This window comes from Phocoena phocoena, chromosome 13 (genome assembly GCF_963924675.1).
Source record: "Phocoena phocoena chromosome 13, mPhoPho1.1, whole genome shotgun sequence".
Taxonomy (NCBI): Eukaryota; Metazoa; Chordata; class Mammalia; order Artiodactyla; family Phocoenidae; genus Phocoena; species Phocoena phocoena.
The window spans coordinates 2,892,648-2,913,666 of record NC_089231.1 but is presented as its reverse complement, the minus strand read 5'-3'; the positions used below and the strand labels follow the sequence as shown (position 1 = coordinate 2,913,666).

The following is a 21,019-nucleotide window of genomic DNA, read 5'->3' as shown; positions in this document are numbered from 1 at the left end:
TTCCTTGTGTCGGTTTCTCGTTGCTGTGACGTCGTCTCCTGAGGTGGCAGCCCCGTCATGCGCAGCAGCTGTGATGGCAGCGTGGGCAGCCTGGTCTCATCTGCATCCTTGCTGCAGTGGTGAAGCTCCAGCTGTCTTTGTCTTTCACTGTTGTAGGAGCGTAAACAGTTCATAGTTTCTGACGCCCAGTTTTTTTTTCCCCAAAAGGCCTTTGAGAAGCGTGTATTTTCTGAAACCACTTGACTTTCATTTCTATTACTACTAACCTGTCTTCTATTTTCTCTCTTGGAATATAACAGATTCTCTCTTAGATCAGTAAATAATCACAGGAGAGGAACAGGGCTGGAATAGTCAGAAGGGAGGCTTTTGTGTAACTGGTTTGAAGCTGGGGATGGAAACCGTGAAAATGCTTTATCTTCTTGCCCTTGCGCCACTGTGCTGCTGGGGACAAGGCTCTGGAAGCTGAGAAGTGACATTCAGTAACTTGACCTTAGTAACCCCATGCCGAACAGGAAGTCAGGACCAGCGGTTTCACATGAGCAGAACAACGACAACAAGAAAGGTTTGCAGTGCTTATTTCTGATGGAAAATGTGTTGGCGATATGTAAAAAATCGGGTGCTCTTTTTTAAAAAAAGGGTTGTGTTCGGGTGCAGGTTGGGAGTTTTCCTCTCTCACCTAACAGTCTGGTGTCGTACAGTACAGAGCTGGTGGGGTGGCCGAGGTAGTCCGGGACCCCACGTGCTCTGCTCTCTGTGAGTGTTTCTTGAACCACGTGGCTTACAGCGGAGGGAGTGGGGGAGGGAGGGAGGTGGCGCGTCTGCCGTGGGAAGGCCAGATCCAGAGGTGGGCGGAGCGTCAGCCTGCTGCCATCCCGTCGAGCGGAAGGGGCACAGTCGCCACACAGGGTGGTTAGTGTCAGGAAGGTCGGCACACAGCCGTGTACTCAGCTAAGAACCCATCGTTGTGTAGAAGAAGAATAGAGACTGGAACACAATTATCAGTCTTGTCCATGTATGTTAAGTAATGCATTTTAGCCACCTTTGCCTATTTTGTATGTTTTCATTTCTTCGTTAATTGATTTGAATGTGGTGTATTAGTATCGACCACAGGAACAATTCCTTACCTTTAGTTGCACTTAAAATTAACCGATAAGAATCCAGCTAAGATGAAGTAGACCCTTTGTGCCCCTCTTACAACTGAAAATACATAGAAATCACACAGCCGAGAGATCTAGAGGCTCCTGAGGGTGGGGAGAAGGAGGCGGGCAGCTGAGGGCTTTCAGGACTTGAGGAACGTGTGGCAGCGAGTCCCCTGAGCTGCTTTTTTGCCTGCTGTACACCTGGGCAGGGTGCTGGAAGAGCCTGCAGCCTTCTGCCAGCAGGCGTAGATGAAAACACGCCAGAAGATTGGTTGCCAACAGCCCAAACTGGGAAGAAGGTGGTCTCACAAGAGAAAATCTTGTTGACGCTGCCAACCCTATTCCAGCCAAATACCCACTGAAGAGCTCGGCGGGGCTGGGAGGAGAGCGATCGTCTACGCCAGCCTGCTCTCCTGCAGTCCCCTGCAAGCAGATGGCCCTCTGCTCCCCTGACCCCCGGGATTCAGTAGGGAGCTAATCTTGCATCCGTCTCCTGGCGGAAGGAGGTGGCACCCAGATCGCCGCCCCCTCCCCTCGATGGTGTTAGAGAGCCCGGCTAGAAGCCGGCCTTCCATCCTCTGCTGGGCAGAAGCAGGGCGTGTTCCGATTCCCCGCCTGTGTCGTCTCTCCACCGGCAGCACCAAGACTCAGCCAGGTGATGCGGGATGGACCGGTCTGCGCGGGGCTTCCCGCCCCCCTCACAGGGCAGAGGGGCCCTGTGAGGTGGCCCTCCACTCCCCAGCTGGGCCTGCCTCTGAACAGGGTGACACCGGCCAAGAGATGAGCCCAGGGGACGGTGATGGAAACCAGTGCTGCTGGGGCTCGGAGGAGGGCCGTGCCCTGTGGAGTGGGCTAAGGTTTCTCTCCTGCCCTGAGCGCCATCTTGAGGCAGACTCCTGTAGGAAAGGAAGAATGGCTGCTGAGAAAGCCCGGGCAGGAGCAAGGACAGCACTGGGGCATTGGAGCCTGGGGGCTCTGAGAGAGGGAACGGGGGTGCAGAGAAAGGTCGTGGGTGGACCCGGGGGAGGGGAGGCGGGAAGGGCAAGCGTTACGGGGTGAGTAGCCGAAAGGCGGTTGGTTAGTATTTATCGTATTTTATACTCTGACTTCTAAAAATTATTATATCTTCAGCCAGATGGGGGCTGATAAGAATGCCATATGTTTCCCTGGATGATCTGCTGGCCACTTAGCGGTCACTGGAATTCCCCCAGGACCACCTGCTTCTGGGGCAGGCACTAGCCACTGCCTCTGCCTAGAGGGCCTGCTGGGAGCTCCGACTGCGGGGAACGCAGTAAAGTGGACGTCCGCCAGCTGCGCACAGGCCTCGCACTCCCCACTAAGACTTGCTCGAGGTGCCAGGTCCTGGGCAGGGAGGGAGGCCCATCCTGGCTCCTGGGTCTGGCTGGGTGTAACACAGCGGCAGCACGAAACCTTCCATCACGAGGCCTGTTTCGGTTGTGGCCCAGCATGTACTTGATCCTGCTTTCGCCGTATGAGCAAATTGTACATAAACCAGAGTTTCCACTCAGAAAATTCTGATCAGTTTCTGAGTAATATCCATGTAGATGTCTCCTGAAATATACTAACCTGCTCATTTGGTGAAAAAGTACCTGAAAAGAGGATGGGTCTGAGCCAAAGCAATGAAAGAGTCAGGGTGCGGGTGGGAGGGTAACAAGTCAGGGTTTATCTCGTGATTGTAAGTCATTAGTGAAAGGAGAATACCTTGCTGTACAGATTCAGGGTGTGGATGCCCCCAGTGCTACACTCAAGATAGGCAGCAAATTTTGTTAGGTGGTTTTTAAATTTTTGACAGTTCCCAAGAAAGAAATTCCTTTGTTATCAGCAAGATACTAACAAGACAGTTCATTATTTCCTTAAATTATTATATAGTAACACTAATTTAAAGTTACTTAAGTTGGCGTCATTATTGGATTGCTCAAAGTATTCCATTCATCCTTGTCTTTTCTGCAAAGGATGCTCTGAGTAGTATCAGTGAACAACCTCGTGTTAATGCTGTTTCTATGCATTTACGAGACTGTCAGGTGGAGTAATTAGAAGAAAGTCTGATGGGAAGAAATAGCTATATATTTCGTTGTTTGGAAATAATAGTTTATTCTCATTGACAGGTTACACTCATTCTTCTCCATGTTTGGATCATTTAAATAAATAATTGTATTATAGAAGGTCACATGAGTAAACTCATTGAGCTTTGTACTGAGTCAACAGTTCATTACTGAGTACTTCCTCTGTGCCAGGCACCGTTCAGCATCTTGCATGCACCGTTGTACTTAACTTTATAACAACCCTGTGAGGGCAGGCATTGCTGTCACCACTGTTTCACAGACTTTGAGCGGTCAACACCCCCAGATACACACCGCTGGTGACCGGCAGCCTTCACGTGAACCAAGGCCCAACTCCAGAACATCTGGACCGGTGCTATCCTCATTGACATTTGAGTAATTTAAAATTTATAGTGGCTCTATTTCCAAAAGTTAAAAAGAAAACAGATGAAATATATTTTATTTTAATATATTTATGAAAATATATCCAAAATATTCTAATTCAAATGTTAAAAGTTGAGCTATTTTACATTCTTCCTTTTTTTTTTTTTCAGTAAGTCTTTGAAATCCTGTGTGTATTTTATACTTATGCCATAGCTCTGTTCGGGTGCTCAGCCAGGCACTTCCGGACAGAGTCGCGGACCTCTCGTAATCGACTACCCGTAAACCAGATTGAAAGAATGATAGGTGTTTCCATTTAAAAATTTACCAGCTGTCATTTTGTTTTAAGGTAGTCTATTAAACTGTCACCTTAATTTAAATGCTTTCCTGACGCTTTTGTGGTATTGAAGTCATTCTGCTTCTCTTTAAAGTTTTCACAGCATAGATGGACAAAATGCCGTTTACCCAGCAGCCAGTTTGAAACAATTCGCTTTGCTCAGAAATTGTATTGTTCTCTCATCCTTCTCCCTATGTTTCTATCAGGAAAGAAATCATTTTTATATGTTCATATTTGGACATGATGATATATTTGTTGAGAGGTGAAATAGTGTTTGTTCCAGAGGAAAGCATCCTTTGTGTATCAGCCATTTACAGTATGAGTTCTTTCAAGAGGTGATGGCTCTGAAGTGTTTGCTCTGCTCACGGGCGGTCTTTGCCTTTGCAGAACCTCATCTGCTCTGAGTGTGGGGATGAGTTCACCCTGCAGAGCCAGCTGGCCATCCACATGGAGGAGCACCGCCAGGAGCTGGCTGCGAGCCGGACTCACGCCTGCAAGGCCTGCAGGAAGGAGTTCGAGACGTCATCACAGCTGAGGGAGCACATGAAGACGCATTATAAGATTAGGTGTGAGCCTTTTCGTGGGCTAAAAAAATTATACGGTACCTTAAAAATGGGCGTGCTTTGCTATGACTGGTTACACATCTTGGCTGCTTTAGAAGCAAGAACAGGGCAACTCATCTCATGTGGTGTCGGGATGTCTTTTGTAGCATGTGTTATGTGTTGTGTCTACAGTAGGACAGGAAAGGTCGAAAATTTAAGTGTCAGACTGTGTGGATAGACGTTTTTAGCTACATTATAATGTTAAAAGGTGTAGAACAGAGTATTGTTGGCAGTACATTTTTATGGGCAGGTAACAAGGTGTGTAGAGTGGATTCACAAAGGCCACATTGGCACCCTTTTTACTGAATTGGTTTATTTATACTACCTATTTAGAACTTACATGTTTAAATAGTTACTGTGCTTAGTGTGTATATAAATATATAAGTAAAACTTCATTTTATCATTACAAACAACCCTTCAGACCTGATACTTTTATGTCCCCATTTTGCAGATGAGAAAAGGTAGACTAGAGAGACCAAGTAACTTTCCCAAGGTTTTACAGCCATAAGTCAAGTGTTAGGGATTTGAACCCTAGTAGTCTGGCTTTAGTGCTCATAATATTCGCAACCACGCCTGTGTTTACATACATATATACATTTATTCCTAGTAAAACTTAACATGGCTTCGAAATTTTGTATTTGACGTATTCCTGATTATATATTTTTTTACTGCTATTTCCTTCTCTTAGTGATATGAAATGCAGAGTTGTTCCTGGCCCTTTGTGCTAAGGTAGCCAGTGGTGGTGATCAGTGGTCACACTCGTTGAGCTGGTCTCTACAGCAAACTATAAAAGCCCGTATCGATTAACTTTTTAATGACAGTATCATCAGTTTAACTTGCCACCCTTCCAAGCTCCAGTATTTAGGAGCTCTCTGTACTGTTTAATAACAAGCACCACCACAGCAAAAGGTCCCACACCAGTTAATAAAGTTTGTAAAGTGCCTGAATGCTTTGTAGTATTTATGTATTCTCTTTGGCATTGTGTTTTGGAAGCGTGGACTGAACATCTCCATATGATCAAAGTTCTCCTGTCTTTCCCACTCCCTTCATATGGCTGGTTGTTGACTAATGTGGTTCCCACCTGATGCTTTGTTATTTCGGCGATTTTTAAACTCCCAAAACGTAACGCATGTGTCCTATCACACTAGATTTTTATTGTGATGATGTTCTAGCACAGGCTCTTTTGATTGTCCCCGAAGGTCTTGGAGAGGCAACTGAAGGTGCGTACGTGGTCACCGCTCACTAGAGCGCGCCGGCCCCTGGGCCTTCCGGGGGCCGGGCAGGCTGCCTCCCTCTCGCGGAGCTGCCGTTTAGCAGGGGAGACAGACAGCGGCCAAGCAATCGGATTAGCCGGTGCAGGCTTCAGGCAGTGGGCGTGTTGAGAAGGAAGTAGGATTGGATTCACCTGGGGTGACGCTCCAGGGATGGGCAGTTGCTGAGGCACCTGTCTGATGTAGGCCTTTCTTAGGATGGCCGTTTGAAGTGGGACCCAGGTGAGGAGCAGGGGGAGACGGCCCTGCAGGTCTGGGGGGCATTCTGGGCCTGGTGGGCGGGGAGAGGGGCAGTTGCCACAGTCTGAGCCGCAGGGGGAGGCCGGTGTGATGGGAGCCGGCTGCGGGGTGGAGTGGAGCTCACGGGGCTGAGTGTGAGGCGGCCGGGTCTCGGAGCTGGAGGGCGCTGAGCCCATCCGGGAACGCAGGTGTTACCCCAGGGGCCACGGGAAAACCTGGGAGGGTTTGGCCCACGGATCTGGCTGCCGTGTGGGTGAGGTTGAAGCAGGGAGACCCATGGATCGGGGCCACAGAATGGCGGTGCTCCTCTCAGGCCACGCTGGTGGCTGCAGGGTGGAGAGACGGGAGCTTCTTTGGAGGTGTTTTGGGGTGAGACCAGCAGCTTCTGGAGATGGACTTGAAGTCAGGGGTGAGGGAGAAGGAAGAATCCAGTGTAACTTCTAAGGTTTAAACTTCACAGCTGGGAGCTGCCGTCTCCTGTTGTGGAAAGGAGCAGGCTGAGAATTAACAGGGCTTCATTTGGGACTGACTAGGTTTGAGGCGCCCAGGAGCCTTCAGGGGATGTCAGCTACAGAGTTAGGTGCCCAGGGCTGCTGCGCAGAGGAGGGGTCCGAGTTGTTGGAGATCATCAGCGTCTAGGAGGAGCCTGGAGCAGGCAGCCCACACTTGTGTCGACGTAGAAACCACACCTGCACAGGTCTGTGTTTCATCATCACAGGGAAAGCTTTATCTAGAAGAGACATTCCGACTCTCCTCCTCCCCGACCAAAACAATGAGTTTTATGATATTGATACACAAAACTAATACATGGATGTGTGTGTGTGTCCTACACACTTATATGTGATTGATTCCTCATTAAAGCACATTCTGGTGGCCAGTGGGCCTAACCTTTCCCGTAGGATTTCGATTTAGAAGTGGTGGCACAAGGGATTCGACTCACTGAGTATTTTCCCTCTACTTATACTAGGGTGTCAAGTACAAGGTCTTATAATCGGAACATTGACAGGAGTGGATTCACGTATTCATGCCCACACTGTGGGAAGACGTTCCAAAAGCCAAGCCAGTTAACTCGGCATATTAGGATACACACAGGTACGAGATACGTTTACTTTGGGTGATTTCCCGTGCGACCTTGAGGGAAGCAAAGGTGCTTTAGAGCCAGCTAGACCTGAACTTTAATCTTGCCTTTTCCGTAGTTTGCTGATAACCTTGGTGTTACTTGTGAGATTTTGAGTAGGTAGTGAGATGTGTGAGTCTGCGGCCACAGGGGAACGTTCTGTCTGGAGGGGTAGGTTCGGGGTCTTGAGTGTGGGTAACTTAAGTATTTTCTTTTAATCCATCAGATGCTGGCACCGTATGGAATGATGTTTTGATCATTTTTCTCCCTCTCTAGGTGAAAGACCATTTAAATGTAGCGAATGTGGAAAAGCTTTTAACCAGAAGGGGGCGCTGCAAACTCACATGATTAAGCATACAGGTGAAAAACCCCACGCCTGTGCCTTTTGTCCTGCCGCTTTTTCTCAGAAAGGGAATCTCCAGTCACACGTGCAGAGAGTTCACTCAGAGGTAAGCGTCACACTTGGGGGTGTGGTCCTCACAGGCGTGCAGTACGTCGCAGGCTGCACGGATGGCTCTTAAGAGTGAACCTGAGAAATTCTCCATTTTAAATGTAGACGAAGAATTTGTGCAGAGCAGACCCTGTTTAAAAAAATACATATATGTGGGCTTCCCTGGTGGCGCAGTGGTTGAGAGTCTGCCTGCCGATGCAGGGGACACGGGTTCGTGCCCCGGTCCGGGAAGATCCCACATGCCGCGGAGCGGCTGGGCCCGTGAGCCATGGCCGCTGGGCCTGTGCGTCCGGAGCCTGTGCTCCGCAACGGGAGAGGCCACAATAACACACACAGACATACACACATACACGCAGACACACACATATATACACACACAAGACATACACACATATGCACACACAGATATACACACATACATGCACATATACGCAGACACACATATATATGCACACATTTGAACCTTTCTGGCTTATTATACATGGGGGAAATATAAAATACTATTTTTTGTCTTTTTACCAACAGTATTATACCTTTGATGAATAAATGTTTGGAAATAATCATAATACCATTCTTAGTTGTGGTCCGTCAATCTGAATGCTAACCTATGTCATCCCTTTAGTGAACCTGAAACAGACACTTCCAAGTGTAAGAAACTGAGAGACAAATGAAATTGAGGAGAAAGTATTTGTCTGGTGCCAGTATTGCTGACCTTGCATATGGGCCCATTCACATTTTCTATCAAACAGAGCCCTGGTCGGTGTATTTCCCTCCACACTGCATGTTAGCTAACTATTTCAGCCAAACTGATGTTTCTAATTTTTTTGTTGTCTCCAAGTAATACTGATTTGCAAACTCTGGAAGTATTTCTCTTAAATTGGTTCAGCTTTGCTCTTATTATTATTTTTTTAAATATTTATTTATTTTTGGCTGCATTGGGCTCTTTGTTGTGGCGCGCAGGCTTCTCTCTGGTGGCCTGTGGGCCTCTCTCTAGGTGCGGCGTGCGGGCTCAGTAGCCATGCGGCGTGTGGGATCTTAGTTCCATGACCAGGGATCGAACCCGTGTCCCGTGCATTGGAAGGCGGATTCTTAGCCACTGGACCACCAGGGAAGTCCCCACCTTTGCTCTTGTTAGTTGTCATGATTTGGTGTCTTATTTAGTCTAACTGTAGGTTATGAAGAAATACTTAAGCAACACAAATACTTTTATCATGGATCATTTATTTTATATAACTACAATACTTTGGAGGATGAAAAGCATCACATTCCTAAAAGCATATGTATATCTTTTAATTTTTTCCTTGGAGTAAATCCTTAAGTAACACTAAAATGAAGAAAACCCTACATACTTCATATAGTTTGTAAAGAGACTGAGAATCTCATATGCAGTGAAGTTGCTTTTAAAGACTAGGTTTTATTATCTAAGACCCAGAGACACTAGGAGGAGCATGTACGTACTCATGAGGTTACCTTCCGATCTGAGAGGAACAAATGTGGGCTGTGGAAGTGACTCTCGTGGAGCTCCCTCTGTGTAAAGGTCGCTGAGGAGTAACAGTGTGTTTAAATGCACAGCAACTGGAAAATGGCCCCTGAGAACAGTCCCAGGGCGTCCTCGTTGGTGCTCCCAGCTTTAGGAAACCCTTTCAGGGAAGGCCGGGGACTCGCCTGCCCCCAGCCTGGGGACACCCTGGGACCTGCGGTGGGACAGGAGCAACCTCTAAAGATTGCTTGTAACACTATCTAATCCTGTGATGAGTCTAAAGCCGTAAAGTTCATTCTTGGCAAGGTGCTAGGTGGAGTGGAGGTCTTAGCCAAGTTCAGAGCCGGCTGGGCTTGTTGAGTAGTGCAGAGAGGATACTGTAGGTGCTTCCTCTGTGCCTGGGTGGCCCTGTCCCTGCTACTGCCCTGTAGTCCACTCTTGGCTCTGTCATAGTGTTAAAAAGTAGTCACTATTAAAAAAAACAAACAAAAAGAAGTAGTCACTGCCGTGGACGATTGGACTTGGTGATGGAAAATGTATACATTGCGTGGCCATCCATACTGACTTGTATGTTCAAGGCTCAGAGTACAATTATATCTAACTGTCTGGCCTTCGTTATCGCACACTGTGCTTAACTGTTTAAGAAGTTGAGAACATGTCAGACATTTTTTTTACTAGCGCACAATAACTGAAAACTGTGACTTTTCACTTAACCGGTTCTGCCAGTTCTGATTTATAGAAAAGACTGAAATTTCAATTAATCTCATTCTGGCAATATTGATTAAAGAGTTGGGTCATTGATTCTAGACCTACCTAACTTATAAGAAAAGGTATGATAAAGGGTTAGATTATTTCTGTCATTTTAATTGAATGATAAATTATGATATGCCATAATTTAAATATTTTAATCTAACAATTGTAAAAACTTCTTTTTTCTTTTTTAAGGTCAAGAATGGCCCTACCTATAATTGTACAGAATGTAGTTGTGTATTTAAAAGTTTAGGTAGCCTGAACACTCATATCAGCAAGATGCATATGGGTGGGCCACAGAATTCAACAAGTGCTGGAGAGACTGCTCACGTTTTAACGGTAAGCTTAGTAAGCTGGTTGATAGCAGGTGTTCTTTTACCAAAATCTGTCATCTTAATTATGACCTTGAAAATTGAATATTGTTTAGAATAGCAATTTAGTACCGTAAAGATGCTATGGAAGTTTCCTACATGGAAGTATGGTGCTACTTTTATTTGTTTGTTTAATGAGTGAAAGGAAATCAAATTTTTAAAAACTTTAGAATAATATTACGTGATTCTGATTTATGGACTGTCATCTGAACCGGTTAGAAATAAGACAAAATGTAATCATGTAGTCATTAATTTATGAAATTGTAATTCCTATGGTCAGTGTTATTGATGATTATTATTGAATATTCTTTATCCTTATGTTATACTTTAAGAATCACGTCTCTCTTTAAAGTAATATTTCTCCAGGTCTACTGTGACAGTGATACTTTTTCCTGAGACCTTGGACTTTTGGGAAACTCAGTTGTATTTTTCAGTACATGTATTTAAAATTGTATGACCCCCAAACACACCCCCTTTTACTCCTTTTTTGTAGGCTTTCATAGCTCAGCCTTGATCTGCTACTTCTACTACCCTCCCAAGTGATCATAAATGGCAGCATCTAAGCATAGAGTTTGGTGTCCTAACCAGCAACAGAGACTTTGGACGTACAAGTCTCGGGAGTGTTGAAGTAGCTCGTGAGTGCCGTCAGCCGATAGTCTGTGTTAAGTCAGCAGCTGCCTCCTACCAAACCAGAAAATGGGCCTAGTTTGTATTTAGCTCCCAAGCACGAGGCTCACCGTCAGTGTTTACTTTTTCTTTTCTTTTCTCACAACACTTGCAGCTTAGGACGATTCCTCAGCTTACTCTTGATCAGGGAGGATGTTGTAAAGAAGCTCTAAAACTGGAGAATAGTTAGAGTCTAATAATTATGTCTTAAATTCTCTTTTGGACTGAGTATTTTTTAAATAAAATTTTCAGTGTATAAATCAAGCAAATATTCATTTCCTTTGGCAGTATGCGAATCAAAGATGTAGTGGCTTATCTGGAATGATAATACAAATCATTTTTAAAATTTATAGGCTCAGTAAAAAACTGAAAATGTAGTATAGGGGTTTGGAAACCTGTGATCCACGCCACCTTTTACCCTCATCTGCGTGTGCAAGAGCGCTCTGTGTCAGGTTATACGTACTGTTTCTCAGGACTGTCTGGGGGTCAGTGTCCAGCCCTCTGAACACTGTCTCATTTTGCCTCTCCCATTTTCTAAATCTTGACCTTTGTGCTTTACTTTGGAGGGTTTTTTCAACTTTATCTTGTAATTCTTTCCTTGAATTTTTTTTAAGCTAGTAAGGTTTTTAATTTCTGAGATCTTTCCTTGTGATCTGATTGTTTCTTTTTGAAGATACTCTTTTCTGGTTTGATGTACTTTCCTTTGAAATCTAATCAGCATTTTCTCTTAAAAGTTCTCTTCTAGTCATTGAATTGTCTCTCTTGTGCATCTCCCCACTCCTTCTTCTTTCAGATGTCTTATAGTTCTTGGTTGCCTGCATTTAAGAAGGGGAGCATCAGGAAACCTGCCTCTGAACTTTTTATGTGTGACCAGAGCTGGTTGAACTCCAGGGTTACCTATAATTGGCCAGGGAACCAGCTCTTAAAATTGGGGTCCCTGGTGGCAGAGTGTAAACGATTTTTTGTTTAATCTGGGGAGCTAAGGGCCACAAAAGGTGCCCTAGCTCTCCCCAAATAGTTTTTTCATTTTTATCTCTTTTAGAGGCAATCCCCCATTTTTTTGCCTGAAGGTAAGTGCCTAATTGCCATCTTTTCTATGGAGGAAGACGGGATTCATTGTCAGTGATAAGTATTTTAATTAATAGACTTTATTTTTTGGAGCAGTTTTAGGTTAATAGTAAAAGTGAGCGGAAAGTACAGAAAACTCCTGTAGACTCCTCTCCAGCAACTCACATAAGTTATTACCCCCATTGTTACACCTTGCATTGGTGTGGTGCACTTGTTACAATTGATGGATGAGTACTAGTGTATTATTATTAACTAAAGTCCACAGTTTATGTTAAGGTTCACTCTCGGTGGAGCATGTTCCGTCGGTTTGGGCCAGCGTATAATGCCCTGTCATCCACCATTCCAGCATCGCGCAGGGTAGTTCTCTGCCCCTACCGTCTTCTGTGTATGTGTTTCACATTTCCGGGTTTCTGAGGAATCAGATCAGCTCTCTCTTCACAAGTTCTTGGCTGTAGCTTTACAGAGCATTTATTCCTCCAGTGCCCCTATTTTTCGGGAATTAAAAGAAAAATTTTAAACCACAGTGATCTCTTGCTTATTTTCTATATTTTGTAACTCTTTTACTCCTTCATTTTAACGGACTAAGAGGGAGATGAGGCTTGTGTGCTTCACCCCCATCTTGAAGCAATAGTCTCTACCGCCACTTACAAGACTTGAATTGTAGTAGAAAAAATTCATTGAATACATTTTTTTAAGGGCCAATTTTGTGTCTAACTTAAAAATCAGTGAGGCATTTTATTTAAAATTTACGTTTGGATAGGTATAGCTGACTCACTTTGTTATAAAGCAGAAACTAACACACCATTGTAAAGCAATTATACTCCAAAAAAGATGTTAAAAAAAAATTCATGTTTGGGATACTAATTTTGGGATTTTAATGCTCATAAGGGAGATATACCTGTTTATTTCCTTTCAAAAAAAATTGGTGTACAAATTAACGTAATTGTTTATATTTTTAACGAAACGTTGCTGTGTTTCAGGCCACGCTGTTTCAGACCTTACCTCTTCAGCAGGCGGAAGCCCAGGTCACGTCTGCTCCGAGTCAGCAGAGTTCCCAGGCGGTGGCCGATGTCATCCAGCAGCTGCTGGAGCTGTCGGAGCCGGGGCCTGCGGGGTGCAGCCAGCCGCCTCAGGCCGGCCAGCAGCTGAGCATCACGGTGGGGGTCAGCCAGGACATCCTACAGGTGAGCCACACTCGCCTCCTCCTGTCTGTGTTTGTCAGGGGCTGGGCGTCAGCACTGACAACGCAATATGCAGGTCTTGTCAAAGGAAGGGGGTCTTCATGCAAAATGTGTCGTCATTGAAGCACTGTATTGAAACAAAATATGCTTGTTTGAGTACTTATGGACAGTGCAGTATTTGAAATGACTTATCACTCGATAAATAAAAAGTTTAAAACTATAATTTTTTCTCTGTAAGTGAATTTTCTTGAAAAGTATAGGCGTTTCAGAACTTCCTTGTATCTACCCTTGTTGACAGAGGGTAGGGAATATTTCCTCCTTTCCCGCTGCGCTCCTTGGAGATAGCACTGCCTGTCCTGACAGTGTGTGAGCGTCCCTGCTCCCGTGGCGCTGGAGCGCGGAGGGCAGAGGGCTCTTCTGAGTCTTCCTCCCCGCCCAGCTCCACAGTCACCGCCTTCATTCCCAAGCAGAGACAGCCTTCTCTCTCCCGTCCCTCTGTTTACTTACTGACGTGAGCACTAACCTCTCCCCTCTACCTCTGTGGTGACAAGTTGGCCGGGGTGTGAAGAATCTCAGGTTGTCATGACGGCTGATGTCGTGAGGGTGACCCCGCTGTAGTTTCAACGAGTGATTCCTAAATGTGTTACAGACAGCTAGGGTTGTCTGAGAGAAAATTTCTAAAAGGCAAGTGAATTAATTTCAGTGCCCTTGAATTCAGAACTGTAAATGCTTGCCACACCAGACTTTGGGTGGAGATGAGATGTCAGACATCAGGAGGGATGTTTCGGCCTCCAAGGGCTGGGCGTTTCGCTCAGAGATGACTGCTTGGCGATGTAGCTCTTAACGCCCAGTGGGGTGGAGTCAGAGTTCCGTAGGTCAAGCTTGGTCGCGTCTTTGTAATTGACTTTGGCGGGCAGGTGTGGGCATCGTGCCTCCTAACCTCCTAGTTCTGTTCTGTCTCAGCAAGCCTTAGAAAACAGTGGGCTGTCTTCAATTCCAGTTGCAGCGCATCCCAGCGACCCCAGCCACGCCAAGACCGCGGCCGCTCAGGGCCAGACTCCAGACGCTCCCAACGTTTCAAGGGAGCCAGCTGACCCTACGGCCGCAGAGCGGGAAGAAGAACAGGAGAGCCCAGAGAAGTTGGATAAAAAAGAAAAAAAGATAATAAAGAAGAAATCTCCGTTTCTACCTGGTAATTTCAGTATGCTTTAAGGTTTAGACACTTTGGGTGGCCTATTGCTGGTTTTTAAGAAACACGCCCTCCTTTTTCCTTCTGAAGGCGGTATGTTTGTTGAAGGCTCTGACGGCGTCTACCTAATAGCATTTGTTTATCGTACCGACGTCCCTGTGATTAGGGCCCCTGCTGACTTGTCCCGCGCCGCCGTCAGGCCCCTCCTTCCCTCCAGCCCTTCCCGCCAGTCTCTGCCCCTTTGTCCCCCAGTGCCGCCGCCTGATGCTTCTAAAGCCCCTCCGCTCGAAACCCTCGGCCCTTTCCTGCCGCACCTGCTCCGGCACCTGCTCCGTTTCTCGGCCCACAAGCCCTCTGCCGCCTGCCCCAGCGTGCATTTCTGTCTTCCCTCCCGGGTCACCTGGATGCAAGCTTCTGTTATGGTAAACTTGGATTCCTGCTGTTCTCAACGTTCTCACGTCTTCTGAATGGCGCGGGTTTCCCCAGGCTTTTCTGCATCGTGAATGTCTTCTTCCTCCCCCTCCTCTCCTGTTCTCTGTGCAGACTCGGGTGGTCATTTGAGGCCAGATCATGGCGCCGCGTCGTAGGAGCACAGGTCTCACCCCTCTCAGTCCTGCAGACTAGAAGGTTTAGGACCCCCGCGACCCCTCACGTCACTTGTGGACAGCTAGAATACAGTCCCTTCGTTTCCGAACACCCCACGGCGCTCAGTATGGCTCATTGCATGGGAGCACGCATTCATGCATCTTTCTTGAAGAAAATAGATTCCTGCCTTTTGGGAAAAGCGTTCCTTTGAGAATATTTTCTCAGTGAATATAACTACTCTGCCCCTCCCAGGTGTCTTGGGGGCAAGTGCTTTCTTTCTGGAGAGCATGGAGTAACCCTGTCATCTCTGTTAACACTTCTGAGAATGTATTTTCTCATTGCTAACGTGCGATTGTGAGATCCTCGTTTCTCAACCCACAAAACGTTGTGGCCCTACTCTCCTTTTTCTTTGGGTCTGGCCCCGTCTCCCCAAGTGAAAAATAGGACGATGGACTCTAAGCAGTTTATTGTCTGGGTTTTCCTGGGATCTAGAGAGGCAAGAAGGAAATAAAGGGCCATTGCCACATATTTTTAATAATAGCTCTATGATAGCCTTGTAGGTTACACGTTTAGCTGTGCGTTCTTGAACGTCTCCTCTATGTGCCCCTGATAAACTGATGGAAACCCATAGGTCTTGCGAAACGTTTTGTACGAGTTAACTGCTAGTCGTCATGCTGAGCCTATGAACATGCTCTGATGTGGCTGGCTGCAGGCAACGTACACGTCTTCAAGAGAAAGGCCAGACCTGGCTTCCTGAAAGTAACGAGGAAGGGAGGCTTCATCCTGGGCCGTCCCACATCTTTAGGTGTTAGAAACAGCTTTCTCTTTTGCACTGAGCATTATTAGATGGAGATTTCAAAATGGAACTGCAGTTAACCTTATTGTACGTTGTTTTAATGTGGAGTGTTGTGTTCATCGAGTGTAAAGATTATGCAGATTAATTTTTGAAATACTTGGATAAATGAAGTACTTAGAGCACTTAGCAAGCTTATGTAGTTCTGGTAAATTTTAGATTAAATGTGATCCTTCCTACAGGTTGGAGCCAGCTTTTTTTGTTTTAACCATCTCTCTGATATTGTGATGAGAAAATTATCATGGGGACATGTTTCTATATAAAGATATTCCTCTTGATTAAAACTTTATAGGGACCAGTATACGTTTAATGTAATGCCTGTTTCTGAAAATACCTCTTCAGGAGTAGTTGACACCATCTGATACCCTAAGAAGACCCTGAGCAAACTATTATTGTCTCGTAAGTCGTAACACTTTCTTAACAGCTTAAAGTTAGCCTTAATTACATTTCCAATTGTATTCTGCCGTCTATAGCTGTCACTATTTGATTTATTCAGTTTTGTGAGAGGGAATCTTTTTAGTAGAATTTGCTTTGTTATTTTAAGAGGTATTTTGTGTATCGGTTAAACGTTTAACAAATGCTTTTATACTTATCATAAACCTTGTGATGTCTAAATCATTATGAAGCTTTTTTTTTTATCTTCTTTTTTTAACATCTTTATTAGGGTATAATTGCTTTACAATGGTGTGTTAGTTTCTGCTTTATAAGAAAGTGAATCCGTTATACATATACATATGTCCCCATATCTCTTCCCTCTTGCGTCTCCCTCCCTCCCACCCTCCCTATCCCACCCCTCTAGGTGGTCACAAAGCACCGAGCTGATCTCCCTGTGCTATGCGGCTGCTTCCCACTAGCTATCTACCTTACGTTTGGTAGTGTATATATGTCCATGCCTCTCTCTCGCCCTGTCACAGCTCACCCTTCCCCCTCCCCATATCCTCAAGTCCATTCTCCAGTAGGTCTGTGTCTTTATTCCTGTCTTACCCCTAGGTTCTTCATGACATTTTTTTTCCCTTAAATTCCATATATATGTGTTAGCATACGGTACTTGTCTTTCTCTTTCTGACTTACTTCACTCTGTATGACAGACTCTAGGTCTATCCACCTCATTACAAATAGCTCAATTTCATTTCTTTTTATGGCTGAATAATATTCCATTGTATATATGTGCCACATCTTCTTTATCCATTCATCCGATGATGGGCACTTAGGTTGTTTCCATCTCCGGGCTATTGTAGATAGAGCTGCAATGAACATTTTGGTACATGACTCTTTTTGAATTTCGGTTTTCTCAGGGTATATGCCCAGTAGTGGGATTGCTGGGTCATATGGTAGTTCTATTTGTAGTTTTTTAAGGAACCTTCATACTGTTCTCCACAGTGGCTGAACCAATTCACATTCCCACCAGCAGTGCAAGAGTGTTCCCTTTTCTCCACACCCTCTCCAGCATTTATTGTTTCTAGATCTTTTTGATGATGGCCATTCTGACTGCTGTGAGATGATATCTCATTGTAGTTTTGATTTGCATTTCTCTAATGATTAATGATGTCGAGCATTCTTTCACGTGTTTGTTGGCAGTCTGTATATCTTCTTTGGAGAAATGTCTGTTTAGGTCTTCTGCCCATTTTTGGATTGGGTTGTTTGGTTTTTTTGATATTGAGCTGCGTGGGCTGCTTGTAAATTTTGGAAATTAATCCTTTGTCAGTTGCTTCATTTGCAAATATTTTCTCCGATTCTGAGGGTTGTCTTTTGATCTTGTTTATGGTTTCCTTTCCTGTGCAAAAGCTTGGAAGTTTCATTAGGTCCCATTTGTTTACTTTTGATTTTATTTCTTGTTTATGGTTTCCTTTGCTGTGCAAAAGCTTGGAAGTTTCATTAGGTCCCATTTGTTTACTTTTTATTTCCATTTCTCTAGGAGGTGGGTCAAAAAGGATCTTGCTGTGATTTATGTCATAGAGTGTTCTGCCTATGTTTTCCTCTAAGAGTTTGATAGTTTCTGGCCTTATATTTTGGTCTTTAATGCATTTTGACCTTATTTTTGTGTATGGTGTTAGGGAGTGATCTAATCTCATACTTTTACATGTACCTGTCCAGTTTTCCCAGCACCACTTATTGAAGAGGCTGTCCTTTCTCCACTGTACATTCCTGCCACCTTTATCAAAGATAAGCTGTCCATGTGTGCGTGGGTTTATCTCTGGGCTTTCTATGCTGTTCCATTGATCTATCTTTCTGTTTTTGTGCCAGTACCATACTGTCTTGATTACTGTAGCTTTGTAGTATAGTCTGAAGTCAGGGAGCCTGATTCCTCCAGCCCCGTTTTTCGTTCTCAAGATTGCTTTGGCTATTCGGGGTCTTTTGTGTTTCCATACAAATTGTGAAATTTTTTGTTCTAGTTCTGTGAAAAATGCCGGTGGTAGTTTGATAGGGATTGCATTGAATGTATAGATTGCTTTGGGTAGTAGAGTCATTTTCACAATGTTGATTCTTCCAATCCAAGAACATGGTATATCTCTCCATCTATTTGTATCATCTTTAATTTCTTTCATCAGGGTCTTATAATTTTCTGCGTACAGGTCTTTTGTCTCCTTACGTAGGTTTATTCCTAGGTATTTTATTCTTTTTGTTGCAATGGTAAATGGGAGTGTTTTCTTGATTTCACTTTCAGATTTTTCATCATTAGTATATAGGAATGCCAGAGATTTCTGTGCATTAATTTTGTATCCTGCTACTTTACCAAATCCTTTGATTAGCTCTAGTAGTTTTCTGGTAGCATCTTTAGGATTCTCTATGTATAGTATCATGTCATCTGCAAACAGTGACAGCTTTACTTCTTCTTTTCCGATTTGGATTCCTTTTATTTCCTTTTCTTCTCTGATTGCTGTGGCTAAAACTTCCAAAACTATGTTGAAAAAGAGTGGTGAGAGTGGGCAACCTTGTCTTGTTCCTGATCTTAGTGGAAATGCTTTCAGTTTTTCACCATTGAGGATAATGTTGGCTGTGGGCTTGTCATATATGGCCTTTATTATGTTGAGGAAAGTTCCCTCTGTGCCTACTTTCTGCAGGGTTTTTATCATAAATGGGTGTTGAATTTTGTCGAAAGCTTTCTCTGCATCTATTGAGATGATCATATGGTATTTCTCCGTTAATTTGTTAATATGGTTTATCACATTGATAGATTTGCATATATTGAAGAATCCTTGCATTCCGGGAATAAACCCCACTTGATCATGGTGTATGGTCCTTTTAATGTCCTGTTGGATTCTGTTTGGTAGTATTTTGTTGAGGATTTTTGCATCTATGTTCATCAGTGATATTGGCCTGTAGTTTTCTTTCTTTGTGACATCCTTGTCTGGTTTTGGTATCAAGGTGATGGTGGCCTCATAGAAGGAATTTGGGAATGTTCCTCCCTCTGCTATATTTTGGAAGAGTTTGAGAAGGATAGGTGTTAGCTCTTCTCTAAACGTTTGATAGAATTCGCCTGCGAAGCCATCTGGTCCTGGGCTTTTGTTTGTTGGAAGATTTTTAATCACAGTCACAATTTCAGTGCTTGTGATTGGTCTGTTCATATTTTCTATTTCTTCCTGATTCAGTCTTGGTGGGTTGTGCATTTCAAAGAATTTGTCCATTTCTTCCAGACTGTCCATTTTATTGGCATAGAGTTGCTTGTAGTAATCTCTCATGATCTTTTGTATTTCTGCAGTGTCAGTTGTTACTTCTCCTTTTTCATTTCTAATTCTATTGATTTGAGTCTTCTCCCTTTTTTTCTTGACGAGTCTGGCTAATGGTTTATCAATTTTGTTTATCTTCTCAAAGAACCAGCTTTCAGTTTTATTGATCTTTGCTATTGGTTCCTTGATTTCTTTTTCGTTTATTTCTGATCTGATTTTTATGATTTCTTTCCTTCTGCTAACTTTGGGGTTCTTTTGTTCTTCTTTCTCTAATTGCTTGAGGTGCAAGGTTAGGTTGTTTATTCGAGATGTTTCCTGCTTCTTAAGGTGGGCTTCTGTTGCCGTAAACTTCCCTCTTAGAACTGCTTTTGCTGCATCCCATAGGTTTTGGGTCGTTGTGTCTCCATTGTCCTTTGTTTCTAGGTATTTTTTGATTTCCTCTTTGATTTCTTCAGTGATCACTTCGTTATTAAGTAGTGTATTGTTTAGCCTCCATGTGTTTGTATTTTTTACAGACCTTTTCCTGTAATTGATATCAAGTCTCATGGCGTTGTGGTCGGAAAAGATACTTGATACAATTTCAGTTTTCTTAAATTTACCAAGGCTTGATATGTGACCCAAGATATGATCTATCCTGGAGAATGTTCCATGAGCACTTGAGAAAAATGTGTAATCTGTTGTTTTTGGATGGAGTGTCCTATAAATATCAATTAAGTCCATCTTGTTTAATGTATCATTTAAAGCTTGCGTTTCCTTATTTATTTTCATTTTGGATGATCTGTCCATTGGTGAAAGTGGGGTGTTAAAGTCCCCTACTATGAATGTGTTACTGTCGATTTCCCCTTTTATGGCTGTTAGTATTTGCCTTATGTATTAAGGTGCTCCTATGTTGGGTGCATAAATATTTACAGTTGTTATATCTTCTTCTTGGATCGATCCCTTGATCATTATGTAGTGTCCTTCTTTGTCTCTTCTAATAGTCTTTATCTTAAAGTCTATTTTGTCTGATATGAGAATTGCTACTCCAGCTTTCTTTTGGTTTCCATTTGCATGGAATATCTTTTTCCATCCCCTCACTTTCGGTCTGTATGTGTCTCTAGGTCTGAAGTGGGTCTCTTGTAGACAGCATATACATGGGTCTTGTTTTTGTATCCATTCAGCCAGTCTGTGTCTTTTGGTGGGAGCATTTAGTCTATTTACATTTAAGGTAGTTATCGATATGTATGTTCCTATTCCCATTTTCTAAATTGTTTTGGGTTTGTTATTATAGGTCTTTTCCTTCTCTTGTGTTTCTTGCCTAGAGAAGGTCCTTTAGCATTTGTTGTAAAGCTGGTTTGGTGGTGCTGAACTCTCTTAGCTTTTGATTGTCTGTAAAGGTTTTGATTTCTCCATCAAATCTGAATGAGATCCTTGCTGGGTAGAGTAATCTTGGTTGCAGGTTTTTCTCCTTCATCACTTTCAGTATGTCCTGCCACTCCCTTCTGGCTTGCAGAGTTTCTGCTGAGAGATCAGCTGTTAACCTTATGGGGATTCCCTTGTGTGTTATTTGTTGTTTTTCCCTTGCTGATTTTAATATGCTTTCTTTGTATTTAATTTTTGACAGTTTGATT

The 21,019-nt window shown here is 43.9% G+C and overlaps 1 protein-coding gene across 1 annotated transcript in view; it reads left to right on the top strand.

Annotated features, from left to right (window-relative positions):
* ZNF236 (zinc finger protein 236) overlaps positions 1-21,019 on the top strand; it is an 86,258-nt gene that overhangs the window by 6,596 nt on the left and 58,643 nt on the right. The window contains exons 3-8 of the mRNA XM_065890422.1: positions 4,305-4,483; positions 6,998-7,122; positions 7,424-7,596; positions 10,024-10,167; positions 12,914-13,117; positions 14,078-14,306. Coding sequence (XP_065746494.1) covers positions 4,305-4,483; positions 6,998-7,122; positions 7,424-7,596; positions 10,024-10,167; positions 12,914-13,117; positions 14,078-14,306 — 1,054 coding nt within the window. The remainder of the gene's footprint in view (positions 1-4,304; positions 4,484-6,997; positions 7,123-7,423; positions 7,597-10,023; positions 10,168-12,913; positions 13,118-14,077; positions 14,307-21,019) is intronic.